Here is an 18,317-nt window from a genome sequence, read left to right as displayed (position 1 = left end):
AAGTCTGGATAGGGATGGCCTGAGCACCGAGTGGTCTGGGAGACCAGCTTAAATACCCCAAAACGTACCCTGGGGCTGGTGCTGTACTTGGTGGTTCTCACAGATTAAAACAAAGGGTCTAATGGGCTACTGAATGGCTTGGATGGGCCACTTTGGTAATCAGATTGTGATAAGTGACACCTCAGGAAGAGGGGACAAAAGAGGGAGGGGGAAATCCAAGTGGGCTGAAAGGATGTTCCAGCGGACAGGGCTTGTCCTGATGTCATCAGCTTTGGAATGCGGAGGTTTCTTTGAGATGCATTCTCTAAGTGCTTGGGATGGTCGGCACTTAGTTCCTTCTCCGGGGCGGCTCCTAAGATATGCAGAGCGGGGCGAGGGGCTCTCGCTGCGGACGTGGTGTGCCCGCTTCGCCGAAATGGCTTCTCAAAGCAGTCTTCTTCCCAGGGTCTTCTGGGTGCCTGAGAACATGGATGCTGGCTGGGCATAGCTGGGGCTGGATAGCAGGCTGCCCGGTAGCGAGGGCAAGCTCAGCGACCGGCTCGCGGGAGGCTCCAGGCGGGAACTGACCAGGGAGCGCCTAGCCAGGCTCGCTGGAGGTTTCCCCGGCAGGCGCCCGGCTGCTAGCAGCGGCTTGGGCCCATATGAGGCAGGCTTCCATGGAGGCAGCGGGAACAACACTTTAAAACACAGTCCAAAGCAGGGAACAGGCACGGTCCGTGGCAGATGGCAATGCAGGCACGGGGAACACAGTCCAAACACACACTGGGAAGTCCAGATACAGGTTAGGGCAGGGTTGCCCAGAAAGAGAGTCCTTTTGTGCAGTTAACCAAACATGGAGTCGGTAAACTACACAGTCTATAGCAGCAGCAAGGTAATTGACACGCAGGCAGGAAACTGACACGTGTATCAGAGCACACACGTGCAAAGCAATCTTTGGTGCAGCAGTGAAACAGCAACGCAGGAAACTTTAGCACAGTTCATAGCAGGCTTCAAAGCAGGGGAGGGGGCCTACTTGGCAACAGCACCTAGTGTGCTTCCATGGCAGAGTGGGGATTCGAAACTGGGAGCCAAGCTACAAGTGACGCCTGACACAGGTTGGACACTTGTCAGCTTCCCTCAAGTTTTGATGGGGAATGTAGGCATCCTGGTCTTGCAGCTGTAATGAAGAGCCAAGCTGTAAAACCAGGATGTCTACATTTCCCATCAAAATTTGAGGTAAGCTGACAAGTGTCCAACTTGTGTCAGGCGTCACTTGTAGCATCTCCCAGATCCTACTTCAACACTAACCACTATACCACACTGGTCCCCTTTGGCCACTAACAGAAGATCTGTTTGGGACCTGCATGGACAAAAGTTATGAAGGATAGGGGCTACATTAGGAAAGCGAATTGGGCAGCATTGAGGAAAAAATTGGCAGAGTCCAATCCTGTTTTTTAGCATGTGACCTGAAGATTCTCTCAGAATATAGAAATAATTATGCTGAATCAGATCTGGTACTCAGGTTATCAGCATCTCGTCTACTGATAAATTGTGCCTCTCACAGCAAAAACAGATCAGAGTTTTGGGGCACATTAATTGTGGCATACTGCTGTAACTTCTGTGGGTAGGTTTAATATATATACTTGCAAAACAGAAAGGGAGAGGCAGAGTGTTTTGTTTTTTTTAACAAAGCGAGGCCAAAAGGCCAAAGCAATATAGGAGGTTATTTTGTCGAGTACAAATGAGATTCTGTCAGAAAAGAGTAAAAGATCCAGTCCTGGGTAGGTTACACCCCCTCTGAACTGGCAATGAATAGGCTAAGCAGGTTGAATAGCATACGTAAACACCTAAAGAGGGGCAATTAGTTTCTGTTCTGAGCTAGCCACTTTCAGTCCTTACTGAGCTGGATCATATCATGCTCAAGAATTTGAGCTCAGCAGCTTTGTAGTGGAGTCACCCTTGGAAACTTTTGTTTTTGTCAAAATCTAGAAACTCTCGAAGTTGCTTTCACAGGGTGCCAGTTCTCCATGTGGCTCGCATTGCCGCCCAGAGTGCAGAAGCAGTTACAGCTGCCACAGAGCACCCGCATGGTGGGTTTCTCTGCACATTCCCTTCACTAGTCCCCCATGGGTGCCAGTCCCCCACCCTTGCCACCAGAAGTGTTTTTTTCATCCTTAATTAGTAATTGGCACATAGCTGTAGCCTGTAGCAGAGAAAATGGTGCCAGTGTGGTTGAGACCCTGGGGAAATCTGCATTTTCCTATCCACACGGCATCCACCCTGCTTTGACCACAATCTTTCACCAAAGAAACCAAAACATTGCCATAGCAAGTTAGGAAAGAGCATAGCAAACCGAAAGCTGCACCATAATGCCATGTGGGAACTCTTAAAAAAAAATAGACACACCAGAATTTGAGACCTAAGTTAATAAAAACACCCATATAGGAACAATCCAAGTCTCTCCAGATGTTCTCTAAGTTCTGGTTCGCAAAGTTTATGCCACCATGAATGTATTAACCTTAAAAGTGCTGCAGGACTCTTTGTTGTTTGTCTACTGATTGCGGTAGGAGAAATGCCTTCATGGGGAATTCTGTACACTGGGTATGGGAATATCTGTATCCTGTTGTTGGTCCCTAGCAGTCATAGGTCTGTGAACATTTGCAAAAGTTAGAAAGAGATCAACTCTGGAGGGAGGCCAGAACTACACATTTGGTGACCAGCACACATTGGGGAATCTAGGCTGTGTGAGGGGTGGTGGGAGAAGAGTTGCTAAGAGGTGGTGTTAAGCCCCTGCCCTGGCCACTGCTCTCCCTGCAGTCTTCCCCCATCTCCCCACCCCCATATGGCAAGCATGCATCTAGAACTACAGCTGGGGAGAAAGCAGGGTGTCAAGTAGATTTGCAGGAGAAAAAGGCAGGCATAAAGCTCTCTCTTTCCCTCCTCCCTGCCTCGTTTTGTGGTATGGGAGTACAGCCAGGATTCCCAGGCATGGGTTGGCTGTTGAACATTTAGTTCTAGCCCTAGACAATAGCCTTTTTTTCCAGACGTTGAAGTTGCTTTGAAAGAAGGATGTAAAGAGGTTGCAGGTAGCCACGTTGTTGCAAAGCTGAATTCAGAAAGGCAAGGCCACGTCATACCTTTTGTTAGGGCCAACAAAAACAGCATGCAGGTTTTTGAGTTTGGCTGGATATTTTAAAGAGGCTGGGGGCGGGGAAGATGTCTTGGGCCGTCACCAGACTGTGACCATGTCCTGAGACATCTCCCCCTTCCTCTTTAAACCTGATGGAGAACTCTAGCAGACTCAAAAACCTTGCACATTGTTTTGTCAGCAGGATTTGAGTCCAGTGGTACCTTAGAGACCAAGATTTTGAGTGTATAAGCTTTCGAGAGTTAAAGCTCCCTTCTTCGGATATCTGAACAAGAGAGCTTTGACTCTTAAAAGTGATACACTAAAAATCTTGTTGGTCTCCAAAATGCCACTGGACTCAAATCCTGCTGTTCTCCTGCAGATCAACATGGCTACCTAGCATTTTGGTTAGCCCTAACTTTTGTTTTTAGATTTTGTGGTGTGCACCTATTCTCCCTTTGGCTGGAGGCCAACAAGCTCTGCAGGTTTTTGAAAAAAATAAACCTATAAAACCTGCTTGACAAGAGGTAGCACTTGAGTAAAAGAGACGTGTGTACACTACAGGTAGCAGAGCCTCTCTCAAAGCACATCACTTAGGAACTGTTTTCTTAAGCTCTCATTTTCATTTTCAGGTTCATTTTCTTTTAAAGCTCATGCAGGGCCTCCAGTTTGGGTAAGAGGGAGATGTTTGACTTTTTTGGTGCATGGCTTGCTGACAGAAAGAGGCTTGGTGAGCATCCCATCACAAATATTTCCAGTGTAATTCTCTATGCAAATGGTTTAGGTTCCTCTGTAAATCCGGTGAAAAATAAACCTCTTTTTGTTTCAGAGTGGCTGCTGGTGGACATTCCACCCATCGACACCAAGAGAAGGGGAGTAGATATGGTTCCCAAACTGCCTCAGCAAATGCTGAGAGATTTGGGGAGCAGTGCCTGGGGAGGGCAGAATTTGAGGGGAATGTAATGTCACTTCTGGGTGACTTTTCAGGTGGTCTCCCCTAGTCTCTGTGGTCTTTATGTGCTATGTGGAGACTATATGCTACGTGGGGGCCATTCTTCCTTCCTACTCCTCAGTTCCTCAAGGATGGTTAATTGCGGCTGGGCGTGGATAAATCCCTGCCACAGGTGTGTAAGTGGGAGGCCTCTGGGTGGAACTAAACTTAAGTTTAAAAATCAGGCGGGGCAACTTGCTGCCTCATGCTACTCCCCACTTCCTTAAAGGGCTTTTTCACCTTTTCTGCCGTAGCTGTGCCCAGCAAGAGAAGTGAAAGGAAAGTATTCACAGCCGCAGGGGAACCCATCACTTTTGAGCAGATGCAGTGGGGACGAAAGAGAAGGGCAAAAGTGGCAGCAATGAGTGGCACAGGACAGGGCTTGTGAAGGTCCTTCCTGCCCACGCCTAGGCCACTGGATACTGCTGCCTTGTCAGGGGCATGCCGCCATGTAGTGGCTTTTTGGGATTGATAGATACTAGAGGCAGCGGGATTAATTTTTATCCACAAATCAACACGAGGTAGAAGAGTTAACACACCTGCCCCTTTTGCTCCAGTGTCACAGTCCTGTCCAAATGGCTAGTTCTTCCGGGCAGCTGCTTTTAAAGAAAGTTAGGTGTTTTGATCACAGGTCTCAACTGCTTCAAGCCAGCCAAGAAGCTTTGGGGGCTGACCTAGAGCCAGTGGTCTTTCTCTCTGTCTAACCTAGCTCACAGGGTTGTTGTTGTCGTGAGCATAAAACGTAGAAGGGAGAACCCTGCAGGCCATGCCGAGCTCCTTAGAGGACAAGTAAGGTTTAAAATGTTCTAAGTGAACAAGCCTGCCCAGATTCCTGAGGCAAGTGATTTAAGCCAGGAATAGGCAATCTTTTTGTCCCAAGTGCCAAAAATCCTGCAGCTTCTACCTGTGAAGATGCTGGTATGCCAGTAAACCGGGAGAGGATTTTACTTGGCCAGACACTCTGGGAGCGGCACTGCTCACACTGCAGGGTCTTGCCTCAATCCCGTGGGTAGAGAGCCAGCCCTTCCTGCCAAGTCAAATGGTCTGGCATTCCAGCTCTCAGCCCATATGCCAAGGGTTGCCTACGCCTGATTTAAGCCTTTTCCAAAGCCATGTTCACAATACCTCTTCTAGCATCCAGTAGCATTGAGTCAAATACGAGCTTTCTCTCTAAGCTTACTGTCTCTCAGGGAAAGATCTTAAGTTTTAGTATTTGGCGAGAGAATGATTCTCCTCTCTCCTTTTCTCTCCCCACCCTAGTAATGATCTTGCAAGCTGTGAGGTCCATTTTTATGTCTTAATATGGCCAACTGTGGTTCTCCCAAAGTACCTTCCACCCCCTGGTAGAGCTCTGAGAAGCCTGGAATGGGTTAAAATTGGCCATTAAGAGAATTATACTTCAGCACAAGACAACCTGTTAGGAGGCCCAGAGTGGGAATTGCAAACAGCAGGATATCTCGGTAGGTCAGGACAAAGGTGAGGCCGGGGAGATGTGAGAGAGGCCCAAGGAGAGAGAGGTGAGGGGTGTGTGTGAGAGACAGGTCAGGATTACATGGAATTAGTGAAATTTCTCCTTGGGGCCTAGGAAGGGTTTCAAAATGAGCATATTCCAGAGGAGTAAAGCAAGCGCAGCTCCTCTGTAGCTGAGGCAAAGACTTGGAATAAGTAACTGTGGTTTAGTACGTGAGGTGGGAGGTAGGTGTGTACACGCACTGATGACATAATTTTAGGGTGTTTTTTTTTAATGATTCAGTGTTGTTGCTTATGTTTAGGTGCCATCTATGGAAGCCTTACAGAGGTTGCTTCCGCTTGGTGGGAGACCTTCTCCCTGGGGGGAACGCAGGAAGTCTCCAAATTAAACTGGAACGTCCCTGAGAACATCCATGCTGTGTCAGACCAGCAGTCCAGTTAGTCCAGCATCCTGGTTCAAACAGCTGCCAACTAGTCGCCCTGGAGAGCCAAACAAACAGGGCACAGAGGCCCAGGCCTCCCCTGAGGTTACTGCCTAGCGCTGGTTCGGAAGGTGATTGCCTCCGAATATGGAGGCTCCCTTTAACCACCACCATTCTGAATGTGACTTGTGGGCTTCTCAGGGCTTTGCCCTTAAAACAGGATCAAAGAAGAAATCTCTCTTGATCAGGTTCAAAGGGCGCAACTGCAGAGCAGATGCACGAATGCTCCACCTGCTGCCACTAAAAAGGAGGCAATGTGTAGAGCAAAGCTCTGCCTTTAAAATGGTGGCGCTGAGCCCTGCATTTCCTCCCCGCTTTTTGACCCTTTAAAGGGCTTTTTTCCTTACGTAGCTGAGCCACACTCCCTTTACAGTGCAGCTCAGCTGGGAAAGGGAGAGGAAAAGGGGGGGTCCAGGCTGTGGTATGACCAGCACAATTACCGTTGCACCTGTGCTTTTTGCACAGATACCAGGGAGGAAGGGGGAATGGTTGGGGCAGGGCCAGAGGCAGTGATGAAAGGTGTGGAGTTGGGGTATGTGGAGACTGTGGCGGAGGCATGTGTGTGTTCCCGCTGTTGATTCAGCCACAGCAACATGAGCAAAAAAGGCAGGTCTCTCCTCTGAAGTGCTTCCAATGAAAGTTTTGTCAATGCAGGAGACAAGAAGGAAGGAAGAGCAAGGATAAGATGACAGGACTGTCAGAGTTAAGCAGAGCAAGCAGTTTCAGTGCCGTAATGAGGGGCTCGAGAAGGACAAAACGGTGTACCTGTATTTACCCAGAAAAGTAGAAGGATACAGAACTAGTGGAGAGCGTTCCATATCCTGGTGTATAGGAGGGGCAAATTCCTTGCCTCAAGAAAAACGGAGCATGCTGGACCTGTCCCAATTACACTGGGGGAGGGCCAGAGGCCTCAGCCCCTCTCCCAGAAGGATGCCTCAGTAGATGGAAACAAGGACGGTGGAAGTCGCTGTGGACCCAATTGTGCAAGTGATGCAGGTTTGTGTTGCAGCCGGCTGCACAGGGTGATCAACTGTTGGGGAAAGAATGCCCAAGAAGTGTCACAGTATGAGCTAACTGGTCTGATGGTGGGGTCATTTCCTTCCCATCTCTACCCCCAGAAGCAAAATCAGGACCGCTGTGGGCTTGGTCAATTGGAAACCAAGGGCTAATGTTAGCAAGGATAAATAAGGCAAATGCCAAAGCGGATGGTGCCAAAGCTGATGGTGCCATGGCAGCCATCCGAAGAGCAAGGGGCCAGCCATCCTCATTCCCAGGTCAAGAGCCACTGGATGAGATTCTCTTAATGCAGATGACAATAGAGATACCCCAGTGTCCCCCAGGCATCAGGGTGTAACCTGTAGTCTTGCTACTCATAGAAGAGACAGGCTTGGGGCTTAGTATGGCAGCCATGATGGAAAATGAGGCTGGATGTGGGTTGGGAAGGAGCAAAAATCTGTACCTTTCCCATCCATGCTTTCCTCAAACCAGCTATGGGTACAATTTTTCAGGAAACGTACCAGAGCAAGTCTGGGAAAAATTGCAGTGGTGCTGGGGGAAACCCAGAAGGTGGGCAACTGCAGGATGCTGTTATGTAGGAAAAAGAACTGCTGCAGTTTGGGGGTGGGGTGGGGGGTGGAACGCAGTGCAAAGCTTCCATGTGAGAGTAACCTTTGTCTCCTTGGTCACCCCGTTGACTGATCTGTTGGGGGAAAAACAAACCATTCCAGAGTGAAGTGGGCTGTCACTTGTGAACACTCATTTTAAGCTTTGTAGACTTTTAATGACCTCATGCTGTGCATGTGCATGCCAGATTTTAACAATTTGTTCCTTGTACAAATGATTGCCTGTAATGTGGCCTTGGGGGCTGCAACGTGGCAACAATTTCACAGCAAACCTCATCTGATACTGTACCAGATCCATAAACTCACTCCCCAGGGGAAAGGGTTGATTCTGTCACCGAGAGGGAGGCCGTGGCAGTCCACTAGGCTTCCAAGGCCTCCCAGGGTCTCCCAATATTATGCAAAGGGCTTTCCATGTATACATCATTAATCAATGCTCCCCTATGGCTACTGCAACATCTGAAAGACCCTAGTTCCATTTTGGTTGAGTACATAGCCCTCCACTCTTTCACCATTGTGAATGAGCCAGGTACCGACATGGATATTTACCCCAGTAGACTGACAATGTCTTATGTGTGCTGACCTTAAAGGAGCCATCTTCTGGCCACTATTGGACTGGTGGCACAACTTTCTTGAATCCGTCGGCCTCCATTTTTGTTCAAGTGACAGCCATTTCTGGTATGGTTTGTTTGGAGGTCTTGCTCAAAAACGTTTGTAACTGCTTCTTCAGAGTTGTGGGAAGAGCTCTTTCTCCCTCCACCACCCCTCACTCTCTCCCCTCCCCCAACCCAGTGTTCTCCTGGCCTCGTACTAGGGCAATTAAAACTCTTTCTTTCATCACCCATGGAGTTGCCTGGTTCACAGAGCTGTCTGGAGTTGACGTGCTAAGAAGATTATTCTCAAGATCTCTGGGAAACTTAAAACCTGGCTGCTTAGCTTGGCTTGTGGACAATTAACCTGCTGTTCTCTCTCTCTCCCTCTCTCTCTCTCACACACACACACACACAAACACGCACCAAACCAATATGGAACTTTGGGGCTTGTGAAGAGCGGCGGTGAAGGGAAAGGGCAGTGGTAGCCCAAAGTCGATTTTGGTTTCTAAGGTAGAAATTGGCAAGGAAGAACAACACCTCATAAATCATAGGCATACATTCAGGGCCCAATCCGTCAGCATTTCCTCCTGCGCAGACCTGATTGAAATGAACTGGACAAGTGCACAGTAGTTCATTGTGCTGGAGTGGGTCATTTTAAGTAGAGGGTGGGGCAAACGTCAGGTCTGTAGGGAGGTCTTCCTTCAAAGCGGCTCATCCTGTATGTGTTTTATCAGTGATTTAGGGCAACAGGCACTGAATCCCATAATATGGTGGTTGGTGTATGATAAAATGTATGTGTTGAACTGTAAGTTGATTTAACTCTGTTTGGCACTACTGGTGGTGAAGCAGTTTTGTGGACGTGGAAATGCACTGTGCAGTTCATCAGTTGCAAAGCCGGCATCTCAAAAACTTGCCAGTCTGCAGAGATCTGTGCTCTCCAGACATGGTGGCAGTGCTTGTGAGAACAGCATCCTGCCTTCTTGTGGAAAGATGTAGAGATCTGCCCGTAGAAAGTGAACAGAAGGCATATTCTCCCTTTAGCACCTGGGCACATCTGAGTCCACTGAGATCTAGATCTCTGCAGCCTTTGTAAAAGGACAGGAGAAAGTGGCCTTATAGGGAGCCAGTGCTGAAAAAAAAGGAGAGGGCGAGCACATAGCCCTCGGCTTGCAGTTCAGTGCCAACTGTGCCAACCCACGATCTCATTGGCTGGGAAAGGGAGAGATGGTAGCACGGTTGCTAAGGCAGCGAGGTTGGCATTCTGTGCCAGTATGCAAATACATAGGTGATTACAAAGCCTTTTTTAAAAAGCCAAAACTAGTTCTTTACTTTTGAGGCAACTTGATCGGGTGAGACAGAGAGAAATGCTTCCAACCTGGTCTTTGGCAGACGTTCCCTCCCTCTCTCTCTCCTCTTTCTTTACTGCTTTCAGACTTCCGAAACAAAAAGGATGAAAAGGATAGCTCAGAGTTGAAGAAAGTATAGAAAAGGGAAACTAAAACAATCAAGAGGTTTCAAGTGCCTTCCCTATGAGGAAGGATTTTTAAAGTTTTAGTTTTGGGGGAAATGTTAGTGAGAGGGAAGAAGAACATGATAGTGATTTATAAAAGCATGTGGAAAATTGATATTGAGATTATTTTCCCTCCCTCTCTAGTAATACAATCTTTACTCAAATGCCGGAGCAGGGTATTTTCCAGATACACCATCAAAAAAGAGGGGATCATCTTAAATTTGCAAACAACTTACAGTTGTATCCAATAATAATAATTTTCTTGGTGATAACATTAGATGGGGGTGGGGCGTGTCACACATTCAGTCTCTGCAATCTTAGGAAAGATGAAACCAGTCCTCACCATGTGGGAGCAGCCTAAAACATGCCTGCAAATAGAAGATCAGCATACCAGGGACAAAGGTTTGAACCCAACCCTGTGTGTGCTGTTTTCTACTTGAAGGGAGTTTTTTCCTCCTCCTTTTAGTGCAGGGAGCAAAAAAAATTTTAAAATTGTGATTGCTGCACCTGCTGCCTGATTTGTTCCATTTTTCTGCATCAGCATGCTGTCATCTCCAGGTGTAGGCCAGAGCTCAGCATCTGCCTTTCCCCCACTCCAGGATGCTACCCTCTCCCTCTCCCCAGCTGCAAACTGTCTGATTACTTGCTGACAGACATTCGATACAGAGCCACAGATGGAGACTTTCCAACATCTGGCTCTTTAAATCCAAAGCCAGCCTATGTGCTCTCTTCTCTGTCCCTATTCCCTTCTCCTGCGGTTTAGCATTCCCTCCCCTGTCTACATAATCGAGGTCAGGAGGCTGAGATGGAGGAAAAGAAACATTTTAATTGGATGCTCTCCTGCCATAGGCGGAGTCCCTACTGGGTTTCCCAGTGTCACTTGGAGATTTCAGCTGACCTAAATCTTTTTGGATATAAAACTAGTCTGAGAAAGAGATTTAAGGTGGCCTTAGTTGCGCCTGGAAGTCATCCTTCTCTGACTAACCTGAATGTTCTATGCCCTAATTTCAAATATACATGGACTGTAATTGTGCCTGCATAGTTGTGGGAAGGCAAAGCACTCTGCACATCCTCAGAGGTCCTGTCTTCATTATTGCTTCATGTGTCTCAGAACACTGGCCCTGAAAAAAGTTGTAGAACGATTCCCCAGCGCAGATTGTGCCCTGTTCACCCACCCATTCACATGCACATACCATACACCCATGCTTTGGTGTAAGAGACCATTGGGCCCTTCTTGTCCAGCATTTTGTTTCCTGAAGTAGTCAAGTCAGATATCCCTGGGAAACTCACAAGTATGGAAAGAGTCTTCTTTTGTGTATTCCAAGCAGCAAGTAATCGGGTATCCTGCCTCCAAACGTGGAGGTTCTGTGTTGCTGTCCTAGATAATAGCTCTTGACCCTGTGTTCCATGAACTGAGCGGTATCTGTACACTTTCTTCAAATACGGACCTGCATAGGATTGCAAATGCTGTCCAATAATGCTTTTATTTATTTACAAGTGGGGACCCACAGGACTTGCAGGGATTGAGAATTTCATCTCTCTTTTTTGTGTTTGTTCTCACTCAATGGAGCGCCCACTTGTTCCCCTCCTCCTGTAGAGCAGCAGAGCCTGGCAGATGCTACGCTGGCTTTCCCCTTCTTTCCCTTACCCTCCCAGAGATGACCCTGGCAACTTGGGAGAGGGACCCCATTCTCCCCCCGCCACTGTGGGCCGACAGCTTCCTGGCCAGCCTGCTCAGCTGCAGCATTACCACCAAAGTTTCCACCTGCCTGTTGATGTGGTGGTTGCAAGGGGGCCCACCGCATATCCCACTGCTCACCTACCTAGTTCAGGCCAGAGGGGGCAGCTCCTGGTCCTCTTCCCCCATCTGCACTGCTGCCTCTATAGTGGCAATGAGTTCTACTCCCCTTTCCCCTTCCTGTGCCCCTGCCTGCCTGACTCAGGCAATTGGGGAAGGGGTGGCTCTGGTGGCTCCTCCTCTTCCTTTTTTCCTCTTCCCAGGCCACTGGCCTGCAGAGAACAGAAGGCAGTGGAAGGACTCTCACTGGTGGCTCCATCCGGTTGTGCAGACTCAGCTGCCTGGATTTCCCAGATCCTAGTCCAACACTCTAACCACTGTTGGACCATGCATGAACACCTGAAGCTGCCTTAAACTGTGTCAGAAGTCCATCAAAGTCAGAACTCTGACTGTGGCTTTCCAGGGTCTCAGGCAAATGGTCTTCCGTACTACCTACAACCTGTTCCTTTTAACCGGAGATGCCGGGGATTCAACCTGATTCCTTATTATTGTGCGTGCAAAGCTGATGCTGTACCACTGAACAACGCGCCCTCCCCTCCATTGACTCACAAGTGCTGACCTATTTTTAGCAGATAATTATTAATCATTTATACAAGGCTCTGGATTTGTCACAATGCTTTATTTTGTTATTTTGTGTAACGCATATTCAGCCGTAGAAGGCACCTGCAACTGTGTGAATGCCTGTAATTGCTAATCAGCTCCTTGTGCCCTGGGCAGAGCTGGCCCTGCAGTTAGGCAGAGCAAGGCAACTGCCTCAGGCGTCACCCATTTGGACGCAGTTATCAAACAGTAAATTGGCAGTTCTTCTGTTTATCTTTGCATTGTTATTGCGGGGCTAGGGTTCCATTTTGATCTTCTGCTTCAGGCTCCAAAATCTCTGGAACTGATACTGGCCACAAGACTTTGAAAGCTGCTTTATCAGGATCAGAATAACAGTCCAGGGCTAGCTCTGGGTTTCTGTGGCCCCTAAACAAGAGACTACAGTGGCCCCTAGCACTTTTTCTCCCCTTTCCCAGCCTAAGCGTTTCTTAGTGTTACCCAGATGAGGTATGCAAGTATTTCAAGGGCTGTCACTTAGAGGATAGAGTGGAGTTGATTTCTGTTGCTCCAGAGAGTTAAACTAGAGACAATTAAGTTTTCAGCTAAGCATTAGGAAGAACTTCCTGACAGAGCAGTTCCTCAGTGGAACAGGCTTCCTCAGGAGATGGTGGGATCCCCTTTTTGGAGATACTTAAGAAGAGGCTTGATGGGCACCTGATGGCTATGATGATTTTCTGTCTTAATAAGAATATACACAGATCAGGAGAGGGAGGGCAGGAAGGGATGAGCATGGTGCTAGGCTCTCATGGCCCTTTCTTACATGCCCAGGGTAATGCTGATCGCCACTTTGGGGTCAGGAAGGAGTTTTTCTCCAGGCCAGATTGGCTGGGGATCCTGCAGGTTTTCTGCCTTCTTTTGAGCATAGAGTAGGGGCCACTGAGGGAGGTGAAGGGGGGAGATCATTGTGAATTTCCTGCATTGTGCAGGGGGTCTGGGCTAGATGACCCTTGGTCTCCCTTCCAGCACTATGTTTCTTTGTTTCTGTGTAGGGCCTTTAACATTGGAGCATCCCCCTTGCATGTTGGATAAAACATATGCACCTCTGGGCAATCTGTATTTAGGATCACTGATATATACCAGGGTCCCAAATTGAGCTGCGCTTTGTAAACAGGTAGAGGAGGAGTTAATAAAGAATGGGCAGAAAAATAGGAAAAAATTGCCTTTATTGGAAAAATGCAGTACAGAAATAAAGACAGCAAGAAACAGAATGAATGCCACACACCGCTGAAATACAATTAAAATCTCTTGTCTAGGATATCTGAGTTCTGGAATGGGATTGCTGGGATTGGGGTGGGGGCTAAGGATGGGGTGGGAGAGCCAGTTTAGTGTAGTGGTTAAGAGCGCGGGACTCTAACCTGGAGAAGCGGGTTTGATTCCCCACTCCTCCACTTGAAGCCAGCTGGGTGACCTTGGGCTAGTCACAGCTCTCTGGAGCTCTCTCAGCCTCACCCACCTCACAGGGTGTTTTGTTGTGGGGATAATAATGACATACTTTGTAAACCTCTCTGAGTAGGCATTAAGTTGTCCTGAAGGGTGTTATATAAACTGAATGTTGTTGTTGTTGTTGTTGTTGTTGTTGTTGTTGTTGTTGTTGTTGTTGTTGTTGTTAAAAAGGGAGAAGGAGATCATACAAGCCTGATCCTGACAGGAAGAGAAGGATCTGATGAAGGGAGGTGAAAGACATTCAGCAGTGCTGAGCCCAAGCAGTTATTGTGGTTTCAGAGGCTGAAGGACGAAAAAAGTAGTGTGGAGACCGAAGTCTGTCAAAGTCTCAGTAAAAGGTCCTATGCAACATCACAGGGGGCAGTAGGTGGGGTGATCCTGCCATGAGGTTACTGGTGGGGATCAGGGCTACTTTCATGAACAGATAGTCCCGTTATTTAGGGGTTTCTGTCCCCCTGAATCAGGATTGGACTGTGAGAAAAGTTTAAATTTTACTGGATGCTTCGAAGTTAATTGCTTCCAAATTCATGTTGGAAAGGTTTGGGGAATATTACAGGAATTTGGGCGGTCTTGCTCCATTGGGAGATATTTCACAGGTTATATTCGGGGAACAACAAACCAGATGGGATTAAGGATGTGGTCTGGCGTGAACAGGGTGAAGGAGGATGAAGCAGAAGGGAATTTGAAACAGGATAAGGAAGGAGGATGAAAGGGGTTAAGAAGCAAGTGCGGGGAAACACATCAGCAGGTGCCATGGTGCACCCCGGCAGACCCCATGCTGAACACCTTTGGATTAGTATGACCAATATGCCATAGGCCAATATGCTGTTTTTTAATCAAATGAAACGGATTGTTCTGCTGTGCTCCTTACCAAGAGTTTTTCCCCCTGCCCAATGCCAGAAAATGCCTTCCTAGAATGGAAATAAAGTCCCAAACTGGAAAAAAACTCAAATGTGTCTGGCCCACAACAGTACAAAATGAACAAGAGTGGGACTAATTCTCACTCAGGTGACAAACAAGGGTCTGCCCTGTATTCCTGTGGTATGTGTGAGGGGTGCATCTTGGGGCTGAATGCTTCTCCATTTCCAGGTGTGAGGTATGGTGAGATATGGTCCTTGTTTATCACCTGAGAGATTTGCTGTAATTTGGGACTCGGTTTGTGAGTCCAGCAAGAATGAATAACATCCCCGCCCCAACCCCAAAGTCATCTCTCTTCTTCCAGCGGCTTCTTGCTTTTGTTAATGTTTTCACCCTCCCCCCTTGTTTGCATCAAGAGAGCTCTCTTGTTGGGGTTTGATTGTTTATTGTTCTTCCCCCTCCCCTTCCTTTCATCAGCAGTGCTAGGCTGAGCTAGGGCTGGCAATGGTTTCTCACACGGCTCCCCCCCCCCCCCAAGCTGGCTTCCTCCACTCACAGACATCATTTCTTGTTGCGCCTCATCCCTCAAGCCCAGAGCATATTAATCTTCTGCATTGCAAGGTAGAACTTACTTCCCTTCACAGGAGCTGAGTTCAGGAGGCCAAAGGCAGGTACAACTTTTCTAGGGGTCATTGTGGTTCTTTGCCAACATGTATTTGTTGGTCTTGCCTAAGCTTATTTGCTGTCTAAAGATGGCTGACCTCAGCTGCTTCCACAGAGCGATTTCCCCTTGCACGCTGAGTGCTGCAACAGAGCGCTCACGGGGGTGATTCCCCAATCTTTCTTCCCCGTCTCCTTGCTTCTACCATCTGTCCCTGCCCTTCCAAAGGGCTCTTTTCCATTAAAAAAAATTGGTATAGATATTTCATTGCAGTATTCTGACGTTATAGTGATATACCTATTACCGTTTTTTAAAATTCTGTTTGTTGTTCAAACTAGCAAAACATCTGTGAGTGGTGGGTGCGAGGGGAAAGGGAGGCAAAACAGTGCCAGATACGGGCTGCAAGTTTCAGGAATCCACACTTTCCCATCCACTTTGACGCTGATGTTCCCGAAAGGTCAGAGCTAAGCAAGTTGCAGACACACCAGTGCAAACCAGGGAAACACATGGAAGTAGAATGGTTGGAGGATGTGGATGCTCCAGCTCACACCTGAGAGTTAGGATGGGCAGGCTGTCCCCATGGCAGCAGCTCCAGTGAGTCAGTGGTAGGAAATGGCTTCCGAGGAGGTGAGGAACCAGTTCCCAGAAGGTCGGAGGGCGGAGTTTCCCAATGTTTAAGCAGTCTCAGGGAACTGGTTGCGTCCAGGGTTTGGGGAGCATCTGTTTCCGACCTGGAGTTACTCCAGTTCTTGTCAGAAGGCTGGCTGGCTGGCTGTAACCCAGCAGGCCACCATGGGCTCGGGGCTGGCAGCTGGGCGCAGCTGATGGAGCCCATTCTTGACACCCATTCTTAAGGCAGAAATGATTTCACTGGTGATGTAGGCAAACCCAACAGCCTTTGTCCAGAGAGACAGTCTGTGAGCAAAGGCTAGAAACATTCCAGAGAGGAGAAGGAGGCTCAGTCTGGTGTGAGCGAGAAAATCCGGGCTTGCAGAAAGAATGTACGAGGAAAGATCTAAATTGGGAAAGGTTTGTGTAGGGCTCCCCTCTTCTGGCTAGTTAGTGTGCAGGACAGGGAGGCACTGAGGGCCTGGGAGAACCTTATAGCAATGGAGGAAATGAGAAAAGTGTTAAGATTTTCCATGCGAAAGGGGAATGGCTGTGATTTCTGTTGCCAGAGTCAGGGCAGAGGCTCCTCTCCCCAAAGTGATGGTGTCCTCCCCCCTGCCCCCTTCCCTGAACATGGGTTGCCTTTGAATGTAAATGCAAAAGTCTGAATGTCTTGCCAATAATCCCCTAAAACATCTGGATCTCTCCACTTCAGTACTTCCCTTTTTTTGCAATTGTAATGAATTTTCCACTTGAGATTAATTTTCTGCATCAGTTTGTTGTTGTTTTTTTGCCCAGGATTAATACATTATTATTCACCTCTTGGCCCAGTGCACTGAAAGGAAGGCTTTTGATGTGGTTTGTGTGTGTGGTGGGGGTCCTCTCCACCTGTGTACAGAATAAATGGGCAGGGAGAGCAGGTGGAGAGGAAATTCATGCCCAGAGCTTCTTTGCCAAGGGGCAGTTCTTAAGGCCCAAATGCTGGCAGAACCTTCTTGGAATATGGGTTCCTCTTTGCCTTTCCCTTGAGACTTCAACCTCCTCCCGCTGTTCCAGCCTTTCCCCTTCCTTTATTTCTGCTTCTCCTTGGTTTGACAGATGTGGAAACTTGCATGGATTGTCCCAAGCCCCTCTGAGTTCATAAATCAGCAGGGCTTACGTTCAACATCCTGGGAGTTACATGGTCAGAGAAGGCAAAGGGGCCTCATGCTTTGGATTTACACCCTTCTCCCATGCCCCTCTGGCACATCTGGAATGCATTTTAGGCTCCCAGCTGTTGCATAGTGTTGACTTGATTGAAGAGAGCCAAATAAATAGAGTGATATTTTATCCAGGTATCAGTCTGCTTGTATTTTCTTTCATTTGGGGGGAAGGAGGGTGGAAGGCTATCCTTTTCAGCTAGGTGAATCCTTCAGAGTATTTGTCCAGGCAGGGAAGCTGCCCATCCTGGCCAAAAAGTGCTCTCTTATTCATATGAACATCATAAGGCTAGTCCTTATGTTTTTAAAGTCCTGCGTCTCTTACCCCTTCCCCTTACCTCCTTCCCCTTAGTCTTTGCGCAGATGTTAATTTTAATTTTACAACTTCATATTCTCTACTCCAGCTGTGGGTCTCTCCAGACTTGAGATTTAGCGGAGGGGAGGGGGGAGCAGAGCTGTCAGTGAACAGGCTAAAAGGACATTGGCCTAGCTAGATGCCACTGCTTGTCCAAGAGTAAGAAGGATTTATGATAGATGGCCCTAGTCACTTAAGAAGTTTGGACACCGAACAGTGAAATATCAGAGTGGGGGGAACAGCAAAAGGAGGGTGGTTCCCTGGAGTTCCATGTTAATCACTGTCTGCGGTCAAAGAGCCCTACCTCTGGTATGGCCCTTCACTTGGCAATTTTTATAGTCCCCGTCCACCAATGAGGAAGCAGGGAGTGACAGCCAGTCAGGATCAGGGACAGCTTTTGAGGCTTTCGTGCTGTGGGCAGAGGTTTATGGGAATGCTGAGCAAAGATTTTCAGGGTTTCGGCGACACTGCTTCCTCACGTTTGCATGTTCCGTTAACAGTTGTTGTTCGTTCATTTACTTTATGTACTTATTAACTTGCTTGCCTCATTTATATATCCCGTCTTTCTCCCCGGTGGGAACTCAGAGCAGCTTACATCATTCTCCTCTCCATTTTATCCTCATAACAACCCTATGAGGTGGGCTGAAAGAGTGTGACTGACCCAAGGTCAGCCAACAGGCTTCCATGGCAGAACAGGCATTTGAATCTGGGTCTACCAGATCCTAGTCCAGCACTCTAACTACTACACCACACTGGCTCTCACTGGTTTAAGATCTTATGCATGGTAGCTATGATACATCTGAGTTAATGCTAACACCTTCTCTCTCCTTTTGTTTTCTCTTCCTCAGAGCTCCACCAACCACCACGAAAGCAGTAAAGAGACCTCTGAGGTTATCAGGTCAGAAGTGAAAGGCAAAAAATCTTCGAGCCATGGCACCAGCCACAAGGCCAAGAAGTCGGGAAGTGGGAAAAGCTCTACTGGTTTCGGCTCATCCTCTTCCAGTGGCACGTTCCCACCAGCAG

The 18,317-nt window shown here is 48.0% G+C and overlaps 1 protein-coding gene across 1 annotated transcript in view; it reads left to right on the top strand.

The window, feature by feature from the left end:
- The window catches only part of MLLT6 (MLLT6, PHD finger containing), a 105,249-nt gene that overhangs the window by 62,052 nt on the left and 24,880 nt on the right, over positions 1-18,317 (top strand). The window contains exon 9 of the mRNA XM_054992226.1: positions 18,143-18,317. Coding sequence (XP_054848201.1) covers positions 18,143-18,317 — 175 coding nt within the window. The remainder of the gene's footprint in view (positions 1-18,142) is intronic.

This window comes from Eublepharis macularius, chromosome 12 (genome assembly GCF_028583425.1).
Source record: "Eublepharis macularius isolate TG4126 chromosome 12, MPM_Emac_v1.0, whole genome shotgun sequence".
Lineage (NCBI taxonomy): Eukaryota > Metazoa > Chordata > Lepidosauria > Squamata > Eublepharidae > Eublepharis > Eublepharis macularius.
This window is presented reverse-complemented; position numbering and strand designations above follow the sequence as displayed.